The sequence below is a fragment of the Dendrobates tinctorius genome, unplaced genomic scaffold (assembly GCF_039654945.1).
Source record: "Dendrobates tinctorius isolate UK_male_01 unplaced genomic scaffold, ASM3965494v1 ptg000232l, whole genome shotgun sequence".
Taxonomy (NCBI): Eukaryota; Metazoa; Chordata; class Amphibia; order Anura; family Dendrobatidae; genus Dendrobates; species Dendrobates tinctorius.
In genome coordinates, this window is record NW_027361899.1 from 19,775,131 (window position 1) to 19,794,320 (window position 19,190).

Here is a 19,190-nt window from a genome sequence, read left to right on the forward strand (position 1 = left end):
GGTCGGCGTCCGGAGTGCTCCATCTCTGACATACTTGGTCGAAGACTGCAGGATTGAGAGACCACTCACCTGATGCGAGACATTGGCGACTCAGGAAATTGGCTGCCCAATTTTTTACCCCCAGAATATGAACGGCTGATATGGCAGGGACGTGATGTTCCGCCCATCGCAGAATCCTTGTCACCTCTGCCATGACCTGTTTGCTGTGAGTCCCGCATTGGTGGTTTATGTAAGCCACAGCCGTGGCATTGTCAGACTGAATGCGGACCGGCTTGCCAGCTAGAAGGGGAAGAAAGATTGCCCTGATCTCCAGAAGATTGATGGGGAGAAAGGCTTCCTGAGTATTCCAGCGGCCCTGCGCTGTGTGATGAAGAAAGACCGCTCCCCACCCGAGGAGATTGGCGTCGGTGGTGATGACCTGCCACCGAAGAGGAAGAAAGGACCTCCAGCGCACTACTGAGGCGGATAGAATCCACCAGGTCATGGATTGCCTCACCTTGAGAGGCAGAAGCACAGGTCGGTCTAGGGAGACAGTTCCCTTGTCGCAGACAGGAGGGCCAGCTGAAGCAGACGAGTGTGGAACTGGGCAAAGGGCACGGCTTCCATGGAGGCAACCATCTTCCCCAGGACTCTCATGCAGGACCGAAGGGGTAGAGGAACTGGACACTTTAGGGATCTGATTCCCTGGCAGAGGGATGAAAACTTGTTCTTTGGAAGGAAGATACAAGCCTGGGTTGTGTCAAACTCCATGCGCAGGAATACCAGACGCCAAGTTGGGATTAGGGAGGGCTTTGTTGGGGGGGCATTGCTACCAGCATGATGAGGACTCTGGCTTCTCTTCACAGATGAGGATCATATCAGGAGCCCTCGGGTGAGAGGGTCGCTGGCATCAGGGATCCTCCTTCCCGCACAGTCTCCGGACAGTGCAGAAGACAGCGTCAACCCCTTACAAGAAGGGGGAGGCCACCGCCGGTGACCACCGTCTTCCTCTAAGCCCTCTCCGAGGAGAGGGGTGAGATGGGGAAAAGGCAAAGGACCGGCCACCAGTGAATCAACCTGAAGTACCTCTAAGGGTGACAGAGGATTAGGTCCTGCCTGCGGGTCAGAGACTGGGCGATGTGGGAGACACCACACTGCTCTCTCGGTCACATCAATATGGAAAAACAGGATGAGAAATTACACCCTGTTACCATGAAGAACCTGAAAAATAAAGGAAAATATTAATAAAAAACACAACAGGTGATCTGAAAAGGAAAAGACTGCGGATCTGGGATCAGATCCAGGTCAGCCTGCTACAGACATTAAGCTTAAACTGAGGTACTTGGTGCTTGTAGGTGGGTGTATACTGCTGGGGAGGAGCTATTTTTCCTTTTTTTGCCTAGTGTCAGCCTCCTAGCGACAGCATACACCCATGGTTACCTGTGTCCCCTAATGAAGCAATAAAAAGGGGGATTTTTGGTACTTACCGTAAAATCTCTTTCTTGGAGCCTTCATTGGGGGACACAGGTTACCATGGGTGTATGCTGCTGTCGCTAGGAGGCTGACACTATGCAAATAAGAAAAAGTTAGCTCCTCCCCAGCAGTATACACCCAACGACAGGCCCCAATTACCTCAGTTGGTGCTAAAGCAGTATAAGGAGCTACTATACGAAACTCAACCATAAGAACTCAACCTATATACCAACCAAACAAGGCACATTAGCCAACACGGTACATTAAGGGAGGGTGCTGTGTCCCCCAATGAAGGCTCCAAGAAAGATTTTACGGTAAGTACCAAAAATCCCCCTTTCTTTCTCGCTTCATTGGGGGACACAGGTAACCATGGGATGTCCAAAAGCAGTCCCCAGGGTGGGAAAGAAATGCTGAGAGAAAGGAACTTAGGTCGGCCGGTGTGAGACCGCCGCCTGCAGTATCTTCCTTCCTAAGCCTACATCAGCAGAAGCGCGAGTATCTACCTTGTAGAATTTCACGAAGGTATGGAGTGACGACCAGGTAGCGGCCATGCAAACCTGCAAAGCCAAAGCCTGGTGACGAACGGCCCAGGAAGCTCCTACAGCCCTGGTAGAGTGAGCCCTCACCCCCGGAGGAGGCTGTTTGTCCTGGACGCGGTATGCCTCCAGAACCGCTGAACGAATCCAATGAGCAATGGTGGATTTGGAGGCTGGGAACCCTTTTCGATGACCATCCGAGACGACAAACAGGGAGTCGGACTGATGGAAAGGAGCAGTCCTAGCAAGGTAGATTCGAATTGCTCTGACCAAGTCCAACTTGTGCAGGGATCTTTCCAAGGGATGAGTTGGAGAGGGACACAGAGAGGGCAGGACGATGTCCTCATTGATGTGAAAAGCAGAGACCACCATAGGCAGAAAGGCCGGAACTGGTCTGAGCACTACCTTATCCTGGTGCAAAACCAGGAAAGGGGAACAGCAGGACAATGCTGCCAACTCCAAGACCCTCCGAGTAGAAGTGATAGCGACTAGAAAGGCGACCTTCCACGAGAGGAGGGAAAGAGAAATGTCCTGAATCAGCTCGAAAGGCGCACGCTGAAGAGCGCTTAAAACAAGATTCAAATCCCATGGATCGACAGGAGACTGGTAAGGAGGTGCTATGTGAGCGACGCCTTGAAGAAAAGTTTTCACCTGGGGAAAAGAAGCCAGATCTCTTTGGAAAAGGATAGTTAGAGAGGACACCTGACCCTTTAAGGTACTGAGGGAAAGGCCGAAGTCGAGACCCGTCTACAGAAAACCCAGAACAGAAGGAAGAGAAAAAAAGTCATAGGAAACACACTCTTGTCCTCACACCACCGAAAAATGGCTTTCCAACATCTGTGATAGATGCGAGATGACGCCGGCTTCCTTGCCTTAATCATGGTCTGGATGACCTTGTGGGAAAAACCTGCGTCTCTCAGGACCGCGGCCTCAACGGCCATGCCATTAAATTCAGAGACCGAGAATTTGGGTGGAAGCGGGGCCCCTGCGATAAAAGATCCGGACGGTCTGGAAGCCTCCAGGGGACGTCCGAGAGCATGTTTACTAGCTCCGCATACCAGGCCCTTCGTGGCCAATCTGGAGCTACTAACAGAACGGGAACCCTTCTGCCTTTATCTTTTTCACGATTCTTGGGATCAGGGGAAGAGGTGGGAACAGATAAGGCATGCGAAACTGGGACCATGGGAATACCAGAGCGTCGCAACCGATAGCCATCGGATCCCGAGACCTGGCTACGTACTGGGGAACCTTGTGGTTTGCTCAAGATGCCATGAGGTCGACGTCCGGAAAGCCCCACCTCAGACAAATTTGGTGAAAGACGTCGGGGTTGAGAGCCCACTCGCCTAACACGAGCCCTTGACGGCTCAGGAAATTGGCTTCCCAGTTGTCCACTCCTGGAATGTGTACGGCTGATATGGCGGGAACATGGCTTTCCACCCAACGCAGAAGCTTTGCCACCTCCAGCATGATCTGCTTGCTGCGAGTTCCGCCTTGGTGGATTATGTACGCCACGGCCGTGGCATTGTCCGACTGGATGCGGACCGGCTTCCCCGCGAGGATGGGGTGCCAGCGGATGAGGGCAAGAAAGACTGCCCTGATCTCCAAGAGACTGATTGGTAAGAGAGCTTCCTGAGCATCCCAGCGGCCCTGCGGTGGAGAAAAACCGCTCCCCAATCCAGGAGACTGGCATCGGTGGTGATGACCTGCCATCGAATGGGAAGGAAAGATCTCCCGCGTAGGACCGAGGTGGGAAATATCCACCAGGTTAGGGATTGCCTCACCTTGAAAGGCAGAAGCACTGGGCGGTCCAGGGAGGATGTCGTCTTGTCCCAAGCAGACAGGAGGACCAGCTGGAGAGGGCGGGACTGAAACTGGGCATACGGCACTGCTTCGAAGGAAGCAATCATCTTCCCTAGGACTCTCATGCAGAGCCGAATGGGAAGAGGGACCGGCCGCTTTAGGGCTTTGATCTCCTGTTGGAGGGAAGAAATCTTCTTTGGAAGGAAAACTCGAGCTTGGCTGGTGTCGAACTCCATGCCCAGAAATACGAGACACTGAGTTGGGATCAGGGTAGACTTCTCTTTGTTGACAATCCAGCCGAGGTGATGCAACGTGTCCAGAGTGATCTGGAGGCTGTGATTGCAGTCTCGGCGAGATGGAACATTGATCAGGAGATCGTCGAGATAAGGGATTATAAGAATCCCCTTTGAACGAAGGATGGCCATGACCGCTGCCATGATCTTCGTGAAGACTCTGGGGGCGGACGCCAGACCGAATGGGAGAGCTGTGAACTGATAATGGCACTCCTGTATGGCAAATTTGTGGAACTTCTGATGCTGCACACAAACAGGAACATGCAAGTAAGCGTCCTGAATGTCCACAGAGCAAAGATATTCCCCCGGTTCCATGGAGGCGATCACTGAGCGCAAGGACTCCATTCGAAAATGGCGAACCCGAAGGTGACGATTCAACTGCTTGAGGTCGAAGATAGGTCGAAGGGCCGCCGTCCTTTTGTGGGACTACGAACAGGTTTGAGTTAAACCCGGAAAACTGTTCGTGCCAAGGAACTGGTATGATCACTCCTGAGTTTAGGAGAGACGAGACAGCCTGGGAAAGCCCTGGGGAATGAGAGGTCTTCTTTTCAAGTTTCCTTGAAAAGAAGCCTGCCTCCCAACCTGGAAAGATTCCGAGGTGGGGGTGACCCGTCATTTAGAGGAAAATCTGTGGCCGCGAGAACCGAAGGGATTAGAGGGGCGGCTCCTAGACCTCCAGCGAGGGGCAGGATAGAAGGAAGGTTTTCTTCTCCCTGAGCGGACGGACGGTCCTGTTGAGAGGATCCGCCTGAGGAAGAGAAAGGCCGAAAGGGCCGAAAAGGCTGAGGGCCCTTTCTGATGAAGGTGCGTCTTGGCCTGGATTGGGGCAGAGAAGTACTTTTGCCTCCGGTGGCATCCAAAATGATCTGGTCTAGCTTGGCTCCAAAGTCTGGCGCCCTGGAAAGGAAGGCCAGTGAGAGATTTTTTGGAAGCTGGATCTGCGTTCCAAGCCTTCAAGGATGCGGCGAATAGCAATAATGTTTTCTGATAGCTCTTGCTGAGCAAGCCGCAGCATCCAGGGAGGCGTTCAACAAATATTTACCAGCATGCGCAATTTGATCTGCTAAATCTGCTAGCTCCTCTGGGGGAGCTGCTGCAACAATGCCTCAACGGAGTATCTTGGCCCAGGCAGGTATTGCTTTCGCCACCCATGAGGAGGCAAAGTTAGGGCAAAAGGAGGTGCCTGATGCCACAAAGGCTGACTTGGCAAGGCCTCAATCTGTCTATCCGTAGTGTCCTTGAGAGATGCCGCACCGGGAATGGACAGGACTGTTTGAGATGTTAAACGTGAAACCCGCGGGTCTACCTTAGGAGATTCTGACAATTTGCTAACGAGATCAGGACTAAAGGGGTAAAGGATGTCCAGATGTTTTCTTCCCGGGAAGCGTTTTCCGGGATTTTCCCAGTTTCTAGAGGTAGTGATGTCAAACTCGTTGTGAATGGGAAAAAGCTTGGAAGGGCGTTTTACCCGTTTGAAAGAAACGGATTGGTCCTGAGCAGTAGCATTTTTCTCCTTAATTTCGAGCGTTTGTACAATAGCCGAAATAAGGCTATCTACCATGTCCTGCGTTCTAGAGGTGTGATCTGCGTCAGAGTCAGATTCTGACAGGCTACATCTGACCCGACATCCGCCTCCGAGGACGGCGAACGGGCAGAGAGGGGCACCCTTGGTGCTGCCGAATCTGAGGAAGAGCTAGACAGAGTCCGCTTCCTAGTCCTTTCTCCTGATCTGTCCCTGGAGAGGTCATCGTCAGGTGCGTGCGAGTCACCGTGAGAGGTGTTCGGAGCACTGGTGGCAGCAGAGGGATGTGGCATACGTTCCAGGACATGTACCAGGGACTGTGAGATTTTGTGAGGTCTCAAACCGATTGAGACATGGCAACGGTCAGACCTGAAACCGACTGGGACATGGCAACGGCCCACTCAGGAGGTGGGGGAGTGCTCTCATCCCGGGCGTTAGAGGAGTCCTGAGGCGCCGACATGGTGGAAGGACTGCAGGACGAGCAGAAATGGGACGGCTGGCCTGAAGCCCACTTTCTCTTACAGCGGGCACAAGCGTAGTGGACTACCGTAGGGATATAGGCAGAGGCTCCTGCAGAATTGGGCATAGGTAGAGTCTAAGTGAATACTGCAGCAGAATGCTATGGAGGTGATACTGCTGAGGAGAGTTAAAAGCCCATCAGGGTAAGAAAAGAAGAGCCTACCAGACACCCAGCGATGCAGCAGCAGTAGCGCAGGTAACCAAGTCCCCCGCCGGAACACAGATGAGGAGGCTGGTATCTGAGGTCCCAGAGAGAAGAACGCTACAGGAGCACAAGATGGAGGCTGTGCACTCTGAGCCACGAGAAGAGTAAGACGGAGGGCGGGGTTAACAACCTAGGCACCTCTAGTAATTGGCCAGACAGGCCGAGAGCGCCAAAAAGGGGGCGTGTCCGGCCGGCGAAAGCGGCGCCCTGATAGGCTGGCCCGCCGGAGTGGACGTGGCCAGCGTGCTATGAAAGTAAAGGGACGGGACAGGCCTGGTGCTGGAGAATGAAGGGAAGGCACCGATTGGCTGACGCCAGCCAGGAGGCATGCCCGAAGGGCCGGAGGGGGCGTAGCCTAACCGGAGAACAGCCCAGAGGAAGAGGGTTGAAGAAAAGATGTCGGACAGCGCGAGCTATGTGAAGAAAAAGGCGCGGAATTTGAATCTGAATGGATGAGAAGGGGCTGCAGTGGCTTACTGGTGGGTGCTGCAGGGGCTTAGCGGTCGGGGCCTACTACCTGTCTCTTGAATCCGGCTCCTCTTCATAGCTGAGGATGACATCAGGAGCCCTCGGGGAAGAGGGTCCTGGGAAAACAATCCTCCTTCCCGCACCGTGTCCCGACAGCGCAGAAGACGGTGTCACCCCTTAAGAATAAGGGGGAAGGCCACCACCGGTGACCACCGTCTTCCTCTCTGCCCTCTCCAAGGAGAGGGGTGAGGAGGGGGAAAAGGCAAGGACTGGCCACCGAGAGTCGCCCTGAAACACTCTTACGGGGGACAGGGGACAAAGTCCTGCCAGCGGGTCCGATAGTAGGCGATGTGGGTGACACCACACTGCTCTCTTGGTCGCTTAAATGTGGGAAAACAGGGTGAGCATTCTGCACCCTGTTACCCGACGAGCTGTATCTGAAAAATAAAGGTGAAAAGATTAATAACACACACAAAACCTGTAAAGAAAAAATACTGCGGACCTGGTGTTAGATCCAGGTCCGCCTCCTTCAGACACTAAGCAAAAACTGGGGTAATTTGGGCCTGTCGGTAGGTGTATACTGCTGGGGAGGAGCTAACTTTTTCTTATTTGAATAGTGTCAGCCTCCTAGCGACAGCAGCATACACCCATGGTAACCTGTGTCCCCCAATGAAGCGAGAAAGTAATTTTTAGGATTCAATATAAGCAGACTGATCTGAGAGAAAATGGCAGAAAATTCACGTCCCTACTTTGCATGGTTGCAATTTTAAAGAGGGTTTCCAACCAAGTTAAACTGACATCCAATATTTGTTAGCTATCACGGATTAAGTGTAAAGTAAATCTAATTAAATTGTGAAATAATTGCTAATAGATTCTAAAGACTTTTTCTGCTCAGACCCAGTTTCTCATTTGTTTCATTGTGCATTCTGTGCATATAAGGGTGTGACCGCCCTGTTTCTGAGTTGGAAAATCCATCCTGTCTGGCCTATACTATTACTGGTGGTTCAGTTCCTCGGTCCTTGTTCACATTTACGTCACTTGACAAGTGGAAAGGTTTTAAATACAAGAGTTAGGACTGTCCCACAAGGGTTGCCGTGACGTGGCGGGATGGCTTCTACATTATTTTGATCAAAATTATGTTAACTAAATACCCTTATTATTACTATTATTACTACCTTCATGCAATTTTTGCAATATATTTTTTTACTTTTTTATTCCAGGATATTTGTTTTGTGTTTTGCTTTTGGTTTTCTCTGTGTAAAGGTTATGTGTTCATATGCAATTACATTTTGCATGCACATTAATTTACTTTTTCTGCTCAGACCCAGTTTCTCATTAGATTCTAAAGATCGTAGCTTTAAAAGGTTTTAGAAAACTGCAAAGATGATATGCTGCGACCATACTTATCGCAAAGCAGAAGGTCACAGAAAAGCTGGGCTGCCATTTTCCTACATAAATACAGTATCATTTATAAAAACCAGATTAGACCATTACCGTTCCGATGGGAAAAAGGTAGAGGAGCGCAAGAAGAAGAATCCAAAGAGCATAATATCCGAACACGGTAGAATCCCACAAGTCACTGAATGTCCAGGGAGGGTAGAAATTGCTTAGAGCTGCATCCTTCTGGCCACTCATGTACACAAGACAGTAGAGGAGAGGGGGCATGAAGAGCATCATGAGTCCCGCACCTAAATAAAAGAACGTCAGCTAGATTACCACGGTGGGCTTTCATTTAACTCAAGATACATTTTCAATGACAGCAAATCTAAACGCAGATGGATTTGCAAAAAAGGGATGTTTAGTAAAGTGCTCATTTATGGCGGTTAGTTCACATGTATGACTTGTAAAGTTGGGAGTACACAAAGCTTTTCTTTCTTTTCCCTGACAGGACAAAATGCAGTGTTTTCTATTTCACTGCATTGCATACTTAAAATATTTTTACTTGATCAATGTGAGCAGAAAATCCAAACGTAAGGAAATTAGTACAAAAAAAAAAAAAAACAAACAAAAAAAAACAAAAACAGGTGACTCACCTACAGCTCCTCCAAATTCTACCATCGGCATCTCCACGGGCACAATTTTCTCAGTGACAGCTGGCTTCGATATAAATTCTTGATGAATGTCTTTATCGTAGTCTGCAAAATATTGCTTTCTTTGGACATAGTGCAAAACTTTTTCATTTTTTATTTGCATTCCTTCTATTTCTACCTGAAAATAAAAAAAAGAATAAAAAAGTTAGAATATTGTGGGTGCCCGAGACCTAAAAGTATGTCAAATTAAACAAAACAATAAAATAATCATCATCAAGGAAGAGGTCAGCATAATCAATGACACTAGCTGATGTCGACAATTTATAAAAACGTTTGTTAAAAATCAAACAGAACTGAAAAGCGTATTAAGTGATTTGGGTTAGTAGATCAATAACAGCACTGGACCTTTAAAGGGGACGTCCAGGTTTGGGAGCAAAGTCTGCAGTCACTCGGAGACTGCGAGGTACACACACTGTCATGATTCCCTGGAGAGCAGTCGCATCACCGCACGCATGACAATTACACATGAAGTCACATCCCGACTAGCCGCTTCCAACTTTTCTCAATAGAAGTGAATGGAGAAAACATGGAAATGTCTAGTCATCATACACACACGCAAACGTGTAACCGCTTGCAGCGACAATGCTGAAGAATCATGACTGTATGCACAACGCACAAGGTCACCATATTCAGAAGTCGGTAGACCTTGTCCTCGTACTTGAATAATCCTTTTAAAGGCTAGGTTCAGACACCTAAAAAATGAACAAAAAAGTCAAATCTGCAATGAAAGATAAATGCGTTTCATTCATCGCAATGGATTAAAACCTGTGGAGCAGACACAGCTTGCTGGAGATGGGACTATCTGCAGCACGAATGGAGAAGGGAGGGTCGGTAGAAGCCTATGAAACTAACATTATACTTTCCTGGACATGGCTGAAGTACTTGTAAACGAAAACTAAACTATTATCATACATGCAGCACTGTTAATAAGAAGCCCGCTCACTGGACTGTGAAATCTCACCTCTTCCTCTGCCTGATCGAATGCCGGCTCTTTGTGTAGCTCGACATTTCTTGCATTGATGTTGTCGCCATTTCTTGTTACAATATTAAAGTCTTCCAACTTCTAAAAAAGAAATGTGTAAGATGAGTTGAAAAGCTGTGCAATTGCACCAGGAGACAAACTTGCTATACATTGGGGGGCATCCTCAACGTCTAGAGGGAAGGATTTCCATCATCACAGGTAGTCTTTTTTTTTTTTTTTTTTTTTGTGTTACTGTAAGAGCAGACTGTGGAGCTCTCTACTCACATGATATTGCATCAACGTGTTAGTTTATAGGTTGAACAATATGGACTCGTCTCTTTTTTCAACCTTAATCTATGAACTATTGGGATTGGGCATAAATTGTCATTTAAACAGAATTCTTCAAGGACTCTTGGAAATAGTTTATAAAGTACTCAACTATATAAAGTGGGGAATTTACAGACATAGCTACATAGGTAGAAAAAAGACCTAATTATACAAAATACAAGCTTAACACCTTTCTTAGTCAGACTACTTTCTGACAGATTTTTGTTGCCAACCAAAACACATGGAACAATCTGGAACGCTTTCCAGAATGAAGTCCACATGTTAATCAGTCCTGGCATGACAACTGAATATGTCATAATTACTCACGGACAGCAACAAAATGTTTGAAAAAAAATACAAAGAAAAGAAAAGCGAAAAAAAAAAAAAAAAATAATGTTTTACCAGTGGAGTAAGGTGAACTTTTAAATAATCCCCCTTCCGGCTATCTCTGACAGCTGGTGATGACTTCTTGGCTGACTTTGGAGTACGTCCCGGAGAGCGAGCAGGTGAGCGAGACCTTGTCCTGCTTCTGCTTCTACTTCTTCTTGAAGGAGAGGTAGAACCTTTCTTGTTTCGGAAAATATTCAAAGACTGTAGTAAGAACGTAAAGTAGTAAATAATCAATGAAAATTAGAAAGAAAAAAAAGGCAACATTACCTGCTTCAGGCGATTGTGGGATGCCGGCTGTCAGACACATCTAAGCTCTCAATAGCAAAGGCACGGACTGTTTATTATGGTATACAGTGCGAGCGCTGAAGCAGTGCTGTATAAACGTAATAGGAGGCGCTAATGGAAATCCCTGCGCCGGACCCAGCAATCATGTGATTACTAGATCTAGGGAGGGAGCAAGAGCTGATGGGTCCTTGAAGACCTATTTAGCTGTCATTCGGCCAGTAATTTCCACTGTGACTGGGGTTAGTACATCAGCCCCATTTACAGGAGAAAAAAAAAAAAAAAAAAATCACATTTAAAAAAATATATATATATTGTAAAGCTTCCACCCCCACCCCCCGAAGTCCTTCACGGCCTTATGCAAAAAAACAGAATAAACGAAAAAATTAAAAAATATACAGCTTTTTAAAACCACATGTACAATAAACCTGAAAATGTGCCTTGTTAGAAATAGAGATAAATGTCCTGGTCCTGAACTGGTTAAAAGAGATGCCCTCCCATATTTACATCTATATGCTCTAATGCTGTATATACAGTGCCTTGCAAAAGTTTCCGGCCCCCTGGAACTTTTCAACCGTTTCCCACATATCATGCTTCAAAACAAAGATACCAAATGTAAATTTTTGGTGAAGAATCAACAAGTGGGACACAATTGTGAAGTTGAACGAAATTTATTGGTTATTTTAAATTTTTGTGGAAATTCAAAAAGCTGAGAAGTGGGGCGTGCAATATTATTCGGCCCTTTTAACTCAATACTTTGTTGCGCCACCATTTGAGGCGATAACAGCTGCAAGTCACTTGGGGTAGGTCTCTTTCAGTTTTGTACATCGAGAGACTGAAATTCTTGCCCATTCTTCCTTGGCAAACAGCTCGCGCTCAGTGAGGTTGGATGGAGATAGTTTGTGAACAGCAGTTTTCAGCTCTTTCCACAGATTCTCGATTGGATTCAGGTCTGGACTGTGACTTGGCCATTCTAACACCTGGATACGTTTATTTCTGAACCATTCCATTGTAGATTTTGCTTTATGTTTGGGATCATTGTTTTGTTAGGCTGTGTGCACACGCTGCGGATTTTGCTGCGGTTCCGCAGCGGTTTTGGCCGCTGCGGACCCGCAGCAGTTTCTGCTGCGGTGTACAGTACAATGATTCCCTATGGGAATCAAAAACCGCAGTGCAGACGGTGCGGAATTTTCCGCGCGGATTATCTGCGGTTTTCAATCCGCAGAAAGAATTGACATGTCAATTCTTTCTGCGGATTCTCCTGCGGTTTGCCATCTCCTCCATTGAGGAGATGAAAAACCGCAGGGCAAAACCGCAGAGCAATCCGCAGGTCTTTTGACCTGCGGTTTCACCTGCGGATTGTACAAAATCCGCGCGGATGAATCCGCACCTTTTCCGCAGCGTGTGCACACAGCCTTAGAAGACAAATCTGTCACAGTCTCAGGTCTTTTGCAGACTCCAAGTTTTCTTCAAAAATGGTCCTTATTTGGCTCCATCCATCTTCCCATCAATTGTAACCGCTTCCCGACCGCCCACAGTAGTTAAACGTCGGCACTAGCTGGGCTTTGTGCAGCGCCGACGTTTGTCTACGGTGGGTGGTCTCGCAGCTCTCAGGACCCCCAGGAGCCTGCAAGCGCTGCGATTCCTGTGCAGAGTCGTTGCTCTGACAGGTGACATTGGGACCTGATTAGATCAGGTCCTAATGGTGTTAACCCTTTGCTATCTTCTAGATGCCGCGATCGCGGCATTTAGAAGATAGCAGGAGGAGACCCCTGCTATTTTTACCTTTCAGACGCCCCCCCGCAGTCAGATCAACGTTGCCTGGCAGCCGGAGGTCACGTGATGTCCTCTGGCTCTGTCAGCTACGGTGGCTTGTTAGGCTCAGCCTGCAGCTGAGTCTAACAAGGGATCTCCCTCTGCAGCACTGACAGGTCTCTTGCAATGCAATACATGTGTATTGCATTGTAAGAGACCAGTGATCTGACAAATGAAAAGAAGTCTCATACAGGGACTAAGTAAAATAGTGAAAAAAAAAAAAAATAATATATTAAAAAAAAGAAAAATATTAAACCAATGAATACACTATAATATATATATATATATATATATATATATATATATATATATATATATATATATATATATATATATATTTATTTATTTTTTTTTTAAAAACAAAAAAAGTACACATATTGGGTATCACCGTGCACGGAAGGAGCCAACCTATAAAATGGTCACACTTGTTCATGCCTTCAGTGCACTTCATAAAAAGAAAAAAAAAAAAAAAAGGAGGAAAAACCTTTGATTTTTCATCATGTCGCCACACAAAAAGTAGAATACGACACGATCAAAAAGTCATATCAAAATAAAAATGGTACCAATGAAAACATCATCTTGTCCCGCAAAAAACAAGCCGCCATCCAGCTCCAACAGCGTAAAAATAAAAAAGTTATAGCTTTCAGAATAAAGCAATGCAAAAACAATTATTTTTTCTATAAAATAGTTTTTGTGCAAAAACAGCAAAACGTTAAAAAAAAAATATAAAATGTGGTATCACTGCAATCGTACTGACCTGGAGAATAAAGCTGCCTTATTAATTTTACTACCCACAAAACATCATTAAATAAAAAATTTCCAGAATTCCTGGCGTTTGATCATTCTGTCTCCCAAAAATCAGAATAGAAAGCGATCAAAAATTTTCATGTGCCCGAAAATGGTACCAATAAAAACGTCAGCTCATTCCGCAAAAAACAAGCCATCACATATGACTCTGTGGGCCAAAATATGAAAAAAATTATAGCTCTCAAAATGTGGTGAGGAAAAAACTAGTTTTCGCAATAAAAAGCATTTTTTTAGTGTGTGACAGCTGCCAAACATAAAAACCCAGTATAAATCTAGTATCGTACCGACTCGAAGAATAAAGTCACCTAATCACTAATACCGCACAAGGAACGGCATATAAAAAAAAAAAAAAATACTTCTACACAGGCTATTGGTTTTTTCATTCTGCCTCCCAAAGATCGCAGTAAGGCTTGGCCCACATTTATCCTGCGCTCTGCGCTGAGCGCTTACACCAGGGTTTCTGTGTAAATCTCTGATTAGGCACATCAGGGGCTCTCCAAACGCAACATGACTTCCGCTGTCGATTCCAGCCAATTTTGCATTCCAAAAGTCAAATGGTGCTCCTTCCCTTTCAAGCCCTGCCATGCGCCCAAACAGTAGTATTGTCCCACATATAGGGTATCGGCGTGCTCAGGAGAAATTGCTCAACAAATTGTATGGAGTAATTTCTCCTGTTACCCTTATGAAAATGCAAAATATGAAGCTAAAACGATTTGTGAAAAATGTTGCTTTTTTTTTATTTCCACAGCTCTATGTTATAAACTTCTGTGATGCACCTGTGGGTTCAAGGTGCTCAATACACATCTAAATAAGTTCCCTAAGGGGTCTAGTTTCCAAAACGGGGTCACTTGTTGGGGGTTTCCACTGTTTATGCATGTCAGGGGCTCTCCAAACGTAACATGGCGTCCACTATCGATTCCAGCCAATTTTGCATTCCAAAAGTCATATGGCGCTCCTTCCCTTTCAAGCCCTGCCGTGCGCCCAAACAGTAGCATTCTCCAACATATGGGGTATCGGCATGCTCAGGAGGAATTGCAAAGCAAAATGTATAGTCCATTTTCTCCTGTTACCTTTGTGAAAAAGTAAAAATAAAAGGTCTAAAGGAAAATTTTTGTGAAAGAAAAGGAAATGTTTCTTTTTTCCCTCCACATTCCATTCATTCATGTGAAGCATCTGAAGAGATAATAAACCCCAAACTCACTTCAAATGTGAGGTGGTCCGTAAAAAAAATGGTTTTGTAAATTTTGTTTTAAAAATGAGACATCGCTGGTCAACTTTTAACCCTTATAACTTCCTAACAAAAAAAAATTTTGGTTCCAAAATTGTGCTGATGTAAAGTAAACATGTGGGAAATGTTACTTATTCAGTTTTTTGTGTGCCACATCTCGCTGATTTAAGGGCATAAAAATTCAAAGTTGGAAAATTGCAAAATTTTCTACATTTTTGCCAAATGTACTTTTTTTCACAAATAAACGCAAGTTATATGGAAGAAATGTTACCACTATCATGAAGTACAATATGTCGCGAGAAAACAATGTCAGAATCAGCAGGATCCGTTGAAGCGTTCTAGAGTTACGACCTCAATGTGACACTGGTCAGAATTGATAAAATTGGCCCGGTCATGAAGGCAAAAACAGGCTCTGGTCCGAAAGGGTTAACCATCTTCCCTGTCCCTGCTGAAGAAAAAGGACATTTGCAAGGAGTCTGTATGTTCTCCCTGTGTTTGCGTGGGTTTCCTCCCACATTCCAAAGACATACTGATAGGGAATTTAGATTGAGAGCCCCATCGGGGACAGTGATGATAATGTGTGCAAACTGTAAAGCGCTGCGGAATGTTAGCGCTATATAAAAATAAAAAATTATTTTTTTGATGAGCTGTGTTGCCTTTACGCCAATCATATCGTTTGGCATTGTTGCCAAAAAGTTCGATTTTGGTTTCATCTGATCAGAGCACCTTCTTCCACATGTTTGGTGTGTCTCCCAGGTGGCTTGTTGCAAACTTTAAACGACACTTTTTATGGATATCTTTGAGAAATGGCTCCCTTCTTGCCATTCTTCCATAAAGTCCAGATTTGTGCAGTGTACGACTGATTGCTGTCCTATGGACAGACTGTCCCACCTCAGCTATAGATCTCTGCAGTTCATCCAGAGTGATCATGGGCCTCTTGGCTGCATCTCTGATCTTCTCCTTGTTTGAGATTAAAGTTTAGGACGGCCGGGTCTCTATTAGATTTGCAGTGGTATGATACTCCTTCCATTTCAATATGATCGCTTGCACAGTGCTCCTTGGGATGTTTAAAAGTTTTGGAAATCATTTTGTATCCAAATCCGGCTTTAAACTTCTCCACAACAGCATCACGGACCTGTCTATTGTGTTCCTTGGTCTTCATGATGCTCTCTGTGCTTTAAACAGAACCCTGAGACTATCACAGAGCACGTGCTTTTATACGGAGACTTGATTACACACAGGTGGATTATATTTATCATCATTTAGGACAACATAGGATCATTCAGAGATCCACAATGAACTTCTGGAGTGAGTTTGCTGGGTTGAATAATATTGCAGGCCCCACTTTTCAGTTTTTGAATTTCCACAAAAATGTAAAATAACCGACACATTTCGTTCAACTTCACAATTATGTCCCACTTGTTGGTGATTCTTCACCAAAAATTTACATTTGGTATCTTTATGTTTGAAGCATGATATGTGGGAAAAGGTTGAAAAGTTCCAGGGGGCCAAAAACTTTCACAAGGCACTGTACTTAAATTTCTGCATCTCTTGGCATAAAATACGCCAATTAAAATAAGTGTTTTTTTTTTTCTTCATGTGTTTCAGTTGCAGGGTTTAAAGGGAATCTGTCACCCCTTTTTTTGAGATATCATATAATGATATCATTCAATTGTGTGTCACATAAGGATTCTCTTACTACTTTTGCTTCCCCCTGACCCCGCACCTTTCATGCATAAATACCTTTTTTATATTGGTTCAGATGTATGTAAACTGCCGCTGTCCGGTCCGCTGGGCGGGGCTTATTCACCTGCTCCTCCCCTCCCTGTCTTGCTCTACGCATTTCTTCTTGTGTAGAGCAAGACAGGGGGGGGGGAGCAGTTGAATAAGCCCCGCCCAGCGGACCGGACAGCAGCAGTTTACATACATCTGAACCAATATAAAAAAGGTATTTATGCATGAAAGGTGCAGGGTCAGGAGGAAGCAAAAGTACTAAGAGAATCCTTATGTGACACACAATTGAATATCATTATATGATATCTCAAAAAAGGGGTGACAGATTCCCTTTAACTCGCTCGTTAAAATGGGTGAAATTTGCAGAAAAAAACACTGAAAGTATTGACATGCTGCAGATTTTAAAAATAAGCCATGTGTGCAATGAGACTTCAGGAATCGTGCGCCAATCAATTTTCTCACTTGCAACAGACTGATTGTTCTGTTACCTTTCAGCTTTGTTACGTATTTATGTTCAGATTTGAAGGTAATTGGGCAGAACTGACAAAAAAGGTAAAGCGTAAAAAAAACAGATTCTCACCCGAATGTCACTTTCTTTAAGCTCCATATCCGTCCCGTCCTTAAACACCACAGAATAAAGCTGTTTGGAGGCATCAAACGACACAATTTTGATTTCAAAGTAGAGACTGCTCCCCGGCCATTTTCCCATAGCGCCATCTCCATTGTTGAACCTTCGGCTTGGCATTCTCAAAGCTTTGCTGCAATAAAAGTTAGGAAAAAAAGATTATTTCTTTTACAATATGCCATGGAACATTGGCTATGAAATCCACCCACTACAAAAGTTCTCCCCTATTTAAACCATCCCCACTGAGCCGAAAATCATCTGTACAATCTGAGCCACAATACTCAAAAGAACAATGCAGGCAAATAAGGTTTTTACAAGTAGATGAAGAAACCATATCTCGCGGACAAGAGGTGAAATCTGTATACAAGACAAAACAAAAAAGGTTTGGAATTAAGGTTATGCTGCAAACCAGGGGTGCAGCGATTGTGGTAGGTAACCCTCACCACTCCAGGCCATGCGGTATTTCTACCTATCAATGTAGAGAAGGAACAAACCCTAGTACCCCCTCTTCTGCCATAAGTTATGCTTAGTGGAGTCCTTGTAAAACATGGCATTATCCAGCAGTCATGTACCCACATAATCTAAAGATCAGTACGTGTTTTGCCAGTAATCAAGTGTCTGGACTACCTCTATCTCTTTCACATTTATTAGTTGATTTTGTTAATACATCTGGTTGCACCCATGAAGACTCAAGTATCTAGTTGACAAAGGGATACAGGCCATCTGGCCCTCTGTTTCTCACTTTACGTCTTATAGGGTGTGTTAGGGTGCTAACCTCCGCACCTAGGTAGGTGTCCAGACAGAAAAAAGTAGGGACAGTTCACTCTTCTCTACACATTGGCTGAGTGAGACTGATATTTGTATGCATCACCATCAACCACTTTAGAAAACACTGATGTTTTTTTCTTGCCGTTGCTGAGGCTTTTTTCTGTAGTGAGCATCTCTACAGCATGTATTGATATTCTTTAAGCGGAGGTGTGTTTTCTGACCAGATAATTATACTGGCAACTTAAACTGCCTTCGTGTTTTTGCCAGAGGGATCCTTTAACGAGGCCACATCAGAAAGGAGGATGACGTTAGTGGAGAGACGGTAGACTGAGGGGTTCCACCGAGGGAGATTCAGCCCTTTTCTGTAGCAGGTTGAATGCAAAGGGATATAAGATCTCCATGCGTTTTCATCTCTGAAAATGGTTTTCTTGGTGCTCCCATTCCCTGGTAACGATTCAGTCAAATTCTTGGAGGTTGGCAGAAGCATGGGGGAAGGCGCTTCTTCCTGAAGGATACGGTGTGCTCAGAGGGTAAAGTCTCCAAGTTGTTTACGTTAAAGGGAACATGACAAGTCATTTCAAGCATCTAAACTGGCCCGTGATGTAATATGCATCACTAAAGAATTTTCACACTTCCGTTTTCAGGCAGTCACAATCCGCCGTTTGGGGAAAAAAAAAAAAAAAAAAAAAAAAAAAAGGATGTGACGGATTTGCCTGGCGGATCTGTTATTTTCCCCATAGACTTGTATTGGCGGCGGATTGTGACGGATGGCCTTCCGCTGCGTCCGTCTGGAAAAACAAAAAAACAAAGCGTCCATAGCGACATTTTGTCTGCGTCAAAAAGGCGGACGGTGACAGATCTCTCTCTCCAGAATCGTGTCCTTTCAATTCCAAAATCTGCAGTTTCGACAGATCCGTTAGAAAAACGTAATAAACGGATGAAAAAAAAAAAAACAAAAACGGATGCAACTGATGAAACAGATCCATTTTTTTGGTGGATCCGCTAGATGGATCGGTCAAAAAAACTGATCAGTTGCATCAGTTTTTCACTAATTTCGACGGATCCGTCATTCTGTAAAAACAGTTGAATTTGACTGACGCAGAAAACTTGTGAAACGGGCCTTACATGTTTTTTCGTTAAAAACAGAGCTGTAATGATGTCCAAAAAGCACTTTACATAATTAGATTGTACCTGCTCATTTACTCATAGGGGTATGCTTCAATTTTAAGCTCAGTCACAGGCGTCGCCGCCTATTCAATTTGATCGATTTCCCTGATTGCGCTGACATCACTGGAATCCTGCGCTTGTGCAGTGTCGAGCTGGAAGCGCTTGTGCGATGTTGATTGGGGAGACGCACATGCGCCGTGA

General features: G+C 45.3%; 1 protein-coding gene across 1 annotated transcript in view; it reads right to left on the bottom strand.

The window, feature by feature from the left end:
• The window catches only part of LBR (lamin B receptor), a 42,638-nt gene that overhangs the window by 7,573 nt on the left and 15,875 nt on the right, over nucleotides 1-19,190 (bottom strand). Inside the window, exons 2-6 of the mRNA XM_073556405.1 lie at nucleotides 17,010-17,187; nucleotides 10,576-10,764; nucleotides 9,847-9,948; nucleotides 8,829-9,003; nucleotides 8,290-8,483 (exon numbers count right to left, since the gene is read on the bottom strand). Of these exons, the coding sequence (XP_073412506.1) occupies nucleotides 8,290-8,483; nucleotides 8,829-9,003; nucleotides 9,847-9,948; nucleotides 10,576-10,764; nucleotides 17,010-17,174 (825 nt within the window). The 5' untranslated portion in view covers nucleotides 17,175-17,187. The remainder of the gene's footprint in view (nucleotides 1-8,289; nucleotides 8,484-8,828; nucleotides 9,004-9,846; nucleotides 9,949-10,575; nucleotides 10,765-17,009; nucleotides 17,188-19,190) is intronic.